The sequence below is a fragment of the Diceros bicornis genome, chromosome 13 (assembly GCF_020826845.1).
Source record: "Diceros bicornis minor isolate mBicDic1 chromosome 13, mDicBic1.mat.cur, whole genome shotgun sequence".
NCBI lineage: Eukaryota > Metazoa > Chordata > Mammalia > Perissodactyla > Rhinocerotidae > Diceros > Diceros bicornis.
In genome coordinates, this window is record NC_080752.1 from 53,403,546 (window position 1) to 53,414,961 (window position 11,416).

Consider the following 11,416-nt stretch of genomic DNA (forward strand, 5'->3'; position numbering starts at 1 on the left):
ATCTTCATATCTTCTTTGGTGAAATGTGTATTCAAATTTTTTGCACATTTTTAAATTGGACAATTTATTTTTTTATTATCGAGTTGTGGGAGTACTTTTTATATTCTAGATATACATCTTTTATCAATTATTGAGAGTGAGGTATTGAAATGCCCAACCATAATAGTTTATCTATTTCTCCTTTCAATTCTATCAGTTTTTGCTTCCTGTATTTTGGGATTTTGTTGTGTGTATATATTTATAGTTGTTATATCTTCCTGAAGTAATGACTCTTTTATCATTATGAACTATCCCTCTCATCTCCAGTAATATTTCTTATCTTAAAGCCTATTTTGTCTGATATTAATACAGCCACTTCAGCTCTCTTAGAGTTACTGTTTGCATGACATATCTTTTTCCATCCTCTTACTTCCAACCCGCTTGTGTCTTTGAATTGGATTTGTGTCTCTGATAGACAGCATATAATTGAATCTTGCTTTTTAAAAAAGTCCAATCTGACAATCTCTGTTTTTTGATTGAATTGTTTAGTCTATTCACATTTAATGTAACTACTGATATGGCTGGATTTATGCCTACCACTTTGCTATTTATTTTTTGTATTTTTCCTGTTTTCTTTTGTTTCTCTGTCCCTCTTTGAATTCTTCTGTGTTAAAAAATATTTTTTAATATACCATTTTAGTTTGTTGGTTTTTTAAACTATACTTTATTGAGTTATTTTCACTTATCCAAACTCACTCAAGAATTTCACTCATTTCACTCACTCAAACTATATTTATATGTAGAGTTGTTGTTCTAGGGACTACAGTAGTCAACTTGACATCACAATCTTCTTTAGGTTAATACTACCTTAAATCTGGTTAAATATAGCAACTTTGCTCCAATATAGCTCCATTTCCTACCCCTCTTTTGTGTCATTATTGTTAGATATATATTATATCTATATATGTTATAAACACAACAATAGTGTTATAATGATTGATTTATATAATCATATATCTTTTAAAGAAATTAATAGAAGAAAAGAGAAAATACATATTTGTATAGTTCTTTACATTTACCCACATATATAACTTTTCTGGTACTCTCCATTTCTTCCTGTGGATTCAAGTTACCACTGGTATTATTTCCTTTGAGCCCAAAGGACTTCATTTATATTTCATGTAAGTCAGGTCTGCTAGCAATGAATTCTCTCAGTCTTTGTTTATCTGGAAATGTTTTTATTTCACCTTCATTTATTTTTTGTTGTTGTTTTCCAACTTATTTAAACTAAAAAAAAAAATCATTATCCATTTCTGAAGGATAACTTTTCTGGACATAGAAACCTTGGTGAACAGGTTTTTTTTTTCTCTTTCAGCATCTTGATTATGTTATTCCAATGCCTTCTGGCCTCTATTGTTTCCGATGAGAAGTAAGGCTCATCAGAACTGTATTATGAGTTCTGATGAGTTGTTTTTCTCTTGCTGCTTTCAAGATTTTCTGTGTTTTTGGCTTTGAGTAGTTTGATGATAATGTGTCTAAATGTGAATTTCTTTATGTTTATCCTACTTGGAGTTCTTTGGATCTGTAGATGAATGTTTTTCCAATAAATTAGGAAGTTTGGCGCCATTATTTCCTCAAATATTTTTTCGTTCCCTTTCTCTTTTTTCTTTCTGAGACTCCTATTACACATATGTTGGTATGATTGACGTTGTACCAGAGGTCTGAGGCTCTGTTCCTATCTCTTCCATCTTTTCTCTTTCTGTTCTTCAGATTAGATAATTTCTACTCAACTATGTTCAAGTTCACTGATTCTTTCTTCTGCCATCTCAGATCTGCTGTTGAGTCCTTCTGGTGAATTTTTCATTTGTTATTGTACTTTTGACTCTAGAATTTCCACTTGAGGGGCCGGCCCTGTGGCTTAGCGGTTAAGTGCTCGAGCTCCACTACGGGCGGCCTGGGTTCGGATCCCGGGTGCGCACCGACGCACCGCTTCTCCGGCCATGCTGAGGCCACATCCCACATACAGCAACTGGAAGGATGTGCAACTATGACATACAACTATCTACTGGGGCTTTGGGGGGGAAAAAAAAGGAGGAGGATCGGAAATAGATGTTAGCTCAGAGCCAGTCTTCCTCAGCAAAGAGAGGAGGATTAGCATGGATGTTAGCTCAGGGCTGATCTTCCTCACAAAAAAAAAAAAAAAGAATTTCCACTTGATTCTTTTTTACAGTTTCTAGTTCTTCATTGAAATTTCCTATTTGTTGATTTATCAACATAACATTTTCTTTTGATTCACTAAACATAGCTTCTTTTAATTACTTGAACATATTTATAATAGCTGCTTTGATGTCTTTGTTTGCTAAATATAACATCTGGGCCCACTCAGAGACAGTTTTCTATTGATGGCTTTTTTTTCTGAGTATGAGTCACATCTTCCTGTTTCTTTACATGTTTCATATATTTTGTTGCGAACTGGACATTTCAAATAATATATTGCGGTAACCCTTGATTCCGATTTTTCCCCTGAGAGTTGTTTCTTTTGTGGGTTGTTTTTTGTTTGTTTGGTATTTTATTGTTTTTAGTAGCTCGCCTGAGTTAAGTCTGCAGAATCTGTCTCTCTAGCAGTGTTCTAGAGTTGTGCTTCTCAGTCTTTCTTTAATCCTTATTTTTGTTTTTTTACCTTGGCTTCCTGGGGGTCTGAATATCTTATGGTAACCAATGATTAGCCAGAGGTTTTGCCCAAATACCTCGTCCTGTAAGGCTTCCTTCCACTCTTTGCCTATGAATCTGTGTGTGGGTTGAGGAGCACATTCAAAATTCAGGTACTTTCCATATCTTCCCCAGCTTTTCCTTTCCACTGGGCCCTTCTGGTATTTCCTTGTGCATGTTTACAGCCTCCAGGTCAGCCAGGGATGTGTACAGAGCTTGGGCCCTCTTGGTCTCTTTGTACACGTGTGCAGCTTTCCAGCCAGGCAGGGATGTGTAGAGAGCTCATCTAATCCCTCTACAGCTTTCTAATTTCCAGGATCTCCCTGTTGAATTTCTGGCTTGACTTCTAAGTGGGACTGCAACCTCAGGCTAGCAGACAGACATATGGGCTTTCCCAGTTCAGTTCCTACAGAGCTTGACATGTTTACTGACAGTACGCCTTGACAGTTGTTTTTTGCCCTCCACTCTAAATCAAGTCAGCCCTTGCCAGTGGCAAAGCTGCTGTTTTTCACAACCAGCCTTGCCCTGGTAGCACTACTGTGCCATCTATGTTGAAGGGGGAGGAGGGAGAGATAAGAGCAGCCCCAGACAAGAACACCATAGAGTCCCACTGTTCTTACCCGAAGTTCAGTGATTTTTCATGAATAAACACTTCTCAATTTATATGCCTTTAGTCAACTTCCAGAGCCCTGAAATGGTTGTTTTTGACAATTCTGTCCAGTTTTATATTTGTTTTTTGGTGAGAGAGTTTGTGAACTCTTCATTCTACAATCACTAGAAGTCCTGCCCAAAAGACAATTTTTTTATTGTGGTGAAATACACACAACATAAAATTTGCCATTCTAGCCATTTTAAAGCGTACAGTTAGTTCAGCGGCCTTTGGTACCTTCACAATGTTGTGCAACCATCACCACTAACTAGTTCCAGAAATTTTCCTCACCCTAAAAAGAAACCCTGTACCCATTAAACAGTCACTCTTCATTCTCCCTTACGCCCAGTCCTGTCAACCACTAAACCGCTTTCTGTCTCTATAGATTTGTCTATTCTGGATATTTTATATAAATGGAATCATACAATATGTGGTCTTTTGTGTCTGGCTTCTTTCACTTGCCATAATATTTTCAAGGTTCATCCATGCTGTAGCATGTATCAGTGCTTCATTTCTTTTTATGGCTGAATAATATTTTATTTTGTGTATATATATATATATATATATAAAATATATTATATATATAAGCCATAATAATATTCCATTATATATATATTATATGCCACACTTTGTTTATCCATTCATCTGTTGATAAACATTTAAGCATTGTTTCCACCTTTGGCTATTATGAATAATGCTGCTATGAACATTTGTGCACGTTGTTGTTTGAACACTTGTTTTCCGTTCTTTTGGGTAAATACTTAGCAGCAGAATTGCTGGGTCATATGGTAATTCTATGTTTAACTTTTTGAGGGACCACAAAACCGTTTTCCATCGTGGCTGTGCCATTTTACATTCCCACTAGCAATGTATGAGGGTTCCAATTTCTCCACATGTTTGTCAACACTTATTACTTTTATTTATTTATTTATTTATTTATTTATTTATTTATTTATTTTTGGTGAGCAAGATTGGCCCTGAGCTAATACCTGTTGCCTCTCTTCCTCTTTTTGCTTGAGGAAGAGTAGCCCTGAGCTAACATCTGTGGCCATCTTCCTTTATTTTTATATGTGGGTCACCGCCACAGCATGGCTCAATGAGTGGTGTAGGTCCACGCCCGGGATCCAAACCCGCAAACCCCGGGTCACTGAAGCAGAGTGCGCCAAACTTAACCACTATGCCACCAGACCAGCCCCCTAATTTTTTTTTTATCATAGCCATCCTAGTGGGTGTGAAGTGGTATCTCATTGTGGTTTTAATTTGCATTTCCCTACTGACTAATGACTGATCTTTTTTGTGTGTGTATTTTTTTCAGCTTTATTGAAACATAATTGACATACAACATTGTGTAAGTTTAAGGTCTACAATGTGTTGATTTGATACACTTAAATACTGTAAAATGATTACCACCATAGTGTTAGTTCACACCTCCCTCAAATTACATAATTACTATTTCTTTTTTGTGGTAAGAACATATAAGATCTACTCTCCTAGCAACTTGCAAGTACATAATACAGTATTATTAACTATAATCACCATGCTGTACATTGTATCCCCAGAATTTATTCATCTTATAACTGGAAATTTGTATCCTTTGACCGATATCTCACCATTGCCCCCACCCCTCAGCCCCTGGTAACTACCATTCCATTCTCTGTTTCTATGAGTTTGGCTTTTTTAGATTCCACATAGAAATGATGTAATGACATTGACATTGTCATACACTTGTTGACCATTTGTATATCTTCTTTGCAGAAATATCTAGTCAGGTCCTTTGTCCATTTATTAACATAGCTGTTTGTCTTCTTGTTGTTGAGTTTTAAGAGTTCTTTATACATTCTAGATACTAGACTCTTATCACATATATTATTTGCAAACAGTTTTCAATTTTGATGAAGTCTAACTTACCTATTTTTTTTCTTTTGTTGCTTGTGCTTTTGGTGTCTTATCTAAGAAACCATTGCCAAATCCAAGGGACAATTTTAAAACTTAATATTTTACTGGACATTGTTCAAGGCTGAGTCCCACTGTTTGCAAATATTTTTGTCTCACTAACCTCATCTAAAACTTCACTCCAGAAAAAAAGATAACTCGGAAAAGAAAAATTACACACAACTATATCCTTTTTAAATTCTGAATCTACTGTTCAAATGCAGGAATCTGTAGTAATATATGGGTTAGAGACACAAACTATGCCCAAAGTGAGCTTGAAGGAGCTCAAAGCATTCTGAAACACTAAGAGCTTACTCTCCAAATAAGCACTTGTACCTGCCTCCAAGCCTGTTGGGGACGAACTGTATAATTAGATTCCCAAATTAGCTTTTATATATAATACAATACTTATTAAGGATAAGTAATAAAAATGTGCTAATTTGAAGCATATTCAAGAGTAACCAGAGTAATTGTTTTAATTTAGACCTGTGGAAGTTTTTTCTTTCGGGATGAGTATTTTGTGACTGATACTGTTCAGAGTTGCGTGAGCATGATGACAATAAAAAATGACTGACTTTCTGTTGTTTTAGTATTGTTTGAAAGTTCTCTACAAACAATACGCCCCTTTATTTTTTACACCCAGAATGGACTGCTTCTACTGCCCTACTCTTGATATGTCTCTACTTTTCTTTGAAAAAATGGTTCTCAAAGTGCACTTCCCAGGCCAGCAGCTTCAACATCACCTGGAAACTTGTTACAAATGAACATTCTCAGCTCCACCCTGGACCTACTAAATCAGCAACTCTGGGAGTGCTGCCCAGGCATCTGTGTTTTAACAAGCCCTCCAGATGACTCTGACGCATGATCAAGTTCAGAACCACCATCTGAGAATATGGAACCTGCCACAACTAAGACTGGAGCCTAGGGCATTGGTCAATACAGTGCTATGAGATGACAGTGTAAGGCAGGAAAAGTGGCCACCAGCTCCAGGTTCTGGCAGACCTGGACATCTGTCCCTCCTGCTGCCAGGGAAGAAAAATGTCCCTGGCTAGCAGAGAGAATGCTTTAGCTTCTAGTCCTTCAAACAGTCTCCACGGTATAAACACCAAATTGAAAGAAGACTCCTGGAGACTGTGGCTGCTAAGTGATGGGCTTTAATTTGGCTTGTTCTTTTTTTTAGGGGTTCCTGTTGCTATGCAGCACCTAGCACCTGAGCCACCACTCACTCTCATGCTCCTCCTCGGGCTGTTGCCCCAGATAAATGCACCTCCAATGACCGCGGCCCACGTCCTGTGATTCAGCCTCTGCAAAGGAGGCCCAGGCTCCCAATGTGCTAAGAATAGAATTTTCCATTTCAACATTATTTGAAAGAAGCTTATCTCTGCTTCATTCATCAAATATTAAAACTCCACTAAATGCCAAGGAATTGTGTAGTGGGCTGGGGTTACAGTGGTAAACAAAGTGACATGGTCCCTGCTCTCAAAATGCTCTTCCTCTAGTAGGAGAGAAGGGGATTTAAAAAAGTAGATGCAAATTGTGCCAAGAGTGATTGTGATGTTCAAATGCTCCCTTCAGAAACGTTAGAGAGAAACGGATGCATCCCACTTCTACACTCACTTCACCTACCCAACGCTCTCTAAAGGTGGGATTTCCAAAACACCACGTGAAAAGATATAAATCCTTTCTATAGCCCTCAGAGACCTGCTTTCAGGCTCGAGATTATCATTGACCTCATAGAAGCATCTAGACTTTGACATCTAGAAACATCTAATGTTTCTAGAACATCTTATGAAAGAGGTAGTATGGTATATAATAATTGTAACTGCTTTGATATGTATGCCCTTTGGCCCAGTCACTTCTGAGAATCCCTCCAAAGGGGACAATGTAGTCTTTAGAAAAAAGCTGCGCCACTAAAGATAGTTACTGTAGCTTTGTATATTCAATAAACAAATTCAGTACTCAGTTATCATTTTGCTAAGGTGAGCAAATTACTTGAGCTCATTGGTGGTCACAGGTAAAATGAGATGATAATATCTACCTGAAAAAGTGTGTGAAGACTAAGTGTCTGTGGAACAGCTGCCTAGCGCTAGGCCTGACACGAGCAGGTGTGCTCTGTACGGGTTCACTTCATCTCCCCTTTCCAATCCTTTGCATTTTCTTATACATATGAGAGTCTAAATAGTTTTTTATAGTCCCACCACTCCCCTCTCAGCAGACTGCATTTGCTCAGGGATTGTTACCTCTCCTCCCCCTCCCCTGGCATTCTGAATGGTGGCATTCAGGTGCTGAATGGTTAGACAGTCCTGATCTCCACCACCATCAAGTGTGCTTTCCTTGGTGCTGACCCGCTGCCTCTCCTGGTTCCCAGGCACCCCAGCCTGCGGTCCATGTGCAGGGGCAGGAGCCCCTGACCGCCTCCATGCTGGCTGCAGCACCCCGACAGGAACAGAAGCAGATGCTGGGTGAGTGACTCACATGCTTGCAGAAGAGGGGGCCGGAGCCTGGGACCGACCTGGACACCAGGTCCATTCTTGACTGGGATTTGACCTGGTTTTTAATGAAATATCTCCCCGCAGGAGAACGTTTGTTCCCGCTCATCCAAACCATGCATTCGAACCTGGCTGGGAAGATTACGGGAATGCTGCTGGAGATCGACAACTCCGAGCTGCTGCACATGCTGGAGTCCCTCGAGTCTCTCCGCTCCAAGGTGAGCTGCTCCTCAGACCCTGCGGCTGGGGCTCACTCAGCTCGGGAGGACGACGGGCGGCCCTGGACACCCAGGTGCGGCAGAGAGAAGGGACTGCTGCCCCTCGACCTTCTCGTGTCTTGCTTGTGGTGTGGGTATCTGGGAAAGCGGTCAGCCCCTGCAGAGCCACCACTGGGCCTGGGCACCAGAGAGGGGTGGGGGGCTCTCCTCAGATGTCACTGACCACCTAGAGATTTCTCACAGGTGGATGAAGCTGTGGCCGTTCTACAGGCTCATCATGCCAAGAAAGAAGCTGCCCAGAAGGTGGGCGCTATTGCTGCTGCTACCTCTTAGACAAGGAAAAACCGTATGTTTGGCTAGTTTTGTTTTCTGCAATGGTTTGGATTTACAAACATCACCCTAGAAAGGCTAGGGGCAGGGGCATGGGGAGAGCCCTGCTTCTGTTGCCACTTATCCTGACAACTTGGGCTGTCGTTACCTTTGTGCCTTGTCTATCATCTGAAGTGAGAGAAAGGAGGGGATGAGTTTAAAGTATAAAAGGCAAACAACAGTTTCCACACTGTGTGGTTTTTTTCTGACACCAACCAATTCTAAAATTCTCCAACACCAACCAGTGTCTAATAATTCAATTCAATTCCGACACTAACTACCCAGAGTTAGCAGAGTCCAACGATTAAGGGCTCAGTTCCACAAGCCTGTCCCCACTCAGACACCAGCCACAAACGGGGTACCCATGCTACCTGCACTTCTGCTCAGCCAACTACAAATCTGGAGGTTCCCATGACCCCCCCGTCCCCCCCCCCGCCCCCACTTAGGTTTGATAATTTGCTAGAACAATGCCTAGAACTCAGGAAAGAGGTATATTTATGACTAGTTTATTATAAAGGATACAACTCAGGAACAGCCAAAGGCAAGAGATGTGTAGAGCAACGTGGGGGAGGGAAGGGATGCAGAGCATCCATGCCCTCTCCAGGCATGCCACCCTCCCAGCACATTGATGTATTCACCAACCAGAAGCTCCCCAAACAAACCACATTTAGAGTTTTCATATGGAATTTCAGATATGAATGATTGAATCATTGGCCATTGGTAACTGAATTCAATTTCCATTCCTTCTCCCCTCCCTGGAGGTCAGGGGGTGGGGCTGAAAGTTCCAACCCTCTAATCATGTGGTTGGTTCCTCTGGTGACCAGTTCCTATCTTGAAGCTATCTAGGGGCTTGTGATGGTTAATTTTTTATTAGTCTACTTTGACTGAGTCACAGGGTACCCAGATATTTGGCTAAACATTATTTCTCGGTGTGTTTGTGAGGGTGTTTCTAGATGAGATTAGCATCTGAATCAGTGGACTCAGTAAAGCAGATCGCCCTCCCCAAGGGCCTCATCCAATCCATTGAGGGCCTGAAAAGAACAAAAGGAGGAGGAAGGGAGAATTAGCCTCTTCTTCTGCCTGGCTACTTGAGCTGGGACATCTCATCTCATTTCTTCCTGCCCTGGACTGGTATTTACACCATTGGCTTCCCTGGTTCTCAGGCCTTTGAACTCAGACCGATTTACACCACTGGTTCTCCTGGATCTCCAGCTTGCAGATGACAGATGGTGGGAATCCTTAGATTCCATAATCACATGAGCCAATTCCTTATAATAAATCTCTGCCTATATATATATCCTATTGGTTCTGTTTCTCTGCGGAATTCTGACAAATACAGGACCCCACCAAGAGTCATCTCCTTGGTGTAAACTCAGGTATGGTCAAAAGGGGCTCATTATGAATAACAAAAGGCACTCCTATCACTCAGGAAATTCCAAGAGTTTTAGGAGCTCTGTGCCAGGTACTAGGGACAAAGACCAAACATTTATTTTGTATTATACTACACCCACATAACAGACATCTGTCAGATTCTTCTTGAGAGTGACCTTATTGGTCTGGAATAGTGATGTGTACACAAGTAGATCTCATAATCAGATCCTTCAGCCTTATTTCTATGAGCACCATCCCCCTAGTTTGGCCTGAGATTGGTGAGGTGGGCTGTGTGTGCAGCCACTGCTTAGCTCTGGGAACACAGAGGGCCACAGGCCTTGGTGTCAAAGTGGGAGAGACAGACACACCTGACTACAGTTACAAGGTGTGTTCCAGATGACTTCTGGACTTGGGGGCCAGGGCCTCTGCCTGCAGGGGCTTGGGTGAATGAAGCTTAACTAGGACCTCTGACAAGGACTAGTGGGTGCTTCCAGATGAAGAAAGGAGAGAACCAAATGAGCAGAGGAAGGGGGAAGGAAAAAGAGCACGATGAGGTAATGGCCAGAGCTAGTATGGAGGTCTGACTTGACATAGTCATGGACCCTTGTCAACAGCTCTAGGAGCCTTGTTATCAGCAGCAGTGATTTAAGGGAACTCTAGAGAGTTTAGGTTTATTTTGAAAGAAGATCACCCTGGAAACAAGCTGGAGGGTGGACTGAAGGGAGAGAGCCACCATTAACTATTCCCTAGTCTGCTGCATTAGACTCCTGGTCTCCAGGGTTCCACCCAATCCATTCTGGGCATAGTGGTCAGAGCACTATTTTAAAACATAAATGTGACCATGTAACTCCCCATTACAACCTTCAGTAGCTTCTCAAAGCCCCCAGATCCTCCACATGGCTTACTGGGCCCTGCATGGTGTGGCCCCTGCCCACCTTTCCTGCCTGAGTTCATGCACTTTCCCGATGCCCCAACCCCTCCTCACTACCCTTTCAGTTCCTTGAGCGTACAGAAGCTGTCTCCTCTCCCTGAAATCCTTTTCTCTGCTTCTTCCTCTCTCTGGCTCCTCTTCCTTCAGGTTTCAGCTTAAATGTGACCTCAGGGAGGTGTTAACCCATTATTTCCCACCACATATGTCAATCTGCGATTTATGTATTAGTTGGTTTATTCCAAAAGTCAGCAAACTTTTTTCCTAAAGAGCCAAGTGGTAAATATTTTAGGCCTAGTGGGCCAGAGGTCTCTTGCCCTTGTAGTGTGAAAGCAGCCACAGACAATACTTAAAGGAATGATCGGTGGCTGTGTTCCAATAAAACTTTATTTATGTACACTGAAAACTAAATTTCATATAATTTTAACGAGTCCCGAAATATTATTCTTGTTTCAACTTTTTTTCCAACGACTTAAAAATGTAAAATCCATTCGTAGCTACCACGTTGCCCAAAAACACGCAGGCGGGGGTGGCCCGCGGACCGTAGTTTATGGGCAGATGATTATTTGCTGACCCCAGCTGATTCGGCCGAGGACCGTCTCCCGCAGCACTGAGCACCTGGAACATCGAAAGCACCAGCACTATGTCGCCTTGTTCCCCACGGCGCACCTGACCCGGCGCCCGACACTTACCAGGAGCCAGCGGCGAGCCAGGCCGGCGCGGGAGAGGGCGGGGTCTGCGAGCGCAGAGACGCGGGGGCGGGGCCGGGCGA

General features: G+C 41.8%; 1 protein-coding gene across 1 annotated transcript in view; it reads left to right on the forward strand.

The window, feature by feature from the left end:
* The first annotated feature begins 7,601 nt into the window (after positions 1-7,601).
* The window catches only part of LOC131413192 (polyadenylate-binding protein 4-like), a 264,794-nt gene continuing 260,979 nt past the window's right edge, over positions 7,602-11,416 (forward strand). The window contains exons 1-3 of the mRNA XM_058553783.1: positions 7,602-7,731; positions 7,846-7,976; positions 8,220-8,322. Of these exons, the coding sequence (XP_058409766.1) occupies positions 7,689-7,731; positions 7,846-7,976; positions 8,220-8,309 (264 nt within the window). The 5' untranslated portion in view covers positions 7,602-7,688 and the 3' untranslated portion in view covers positions 8,310-8,322. The remainder of the gene's footprint in view (positions 7,732-7,845; positions 7,977-8,219; positions 8,323-11,416) is intronic.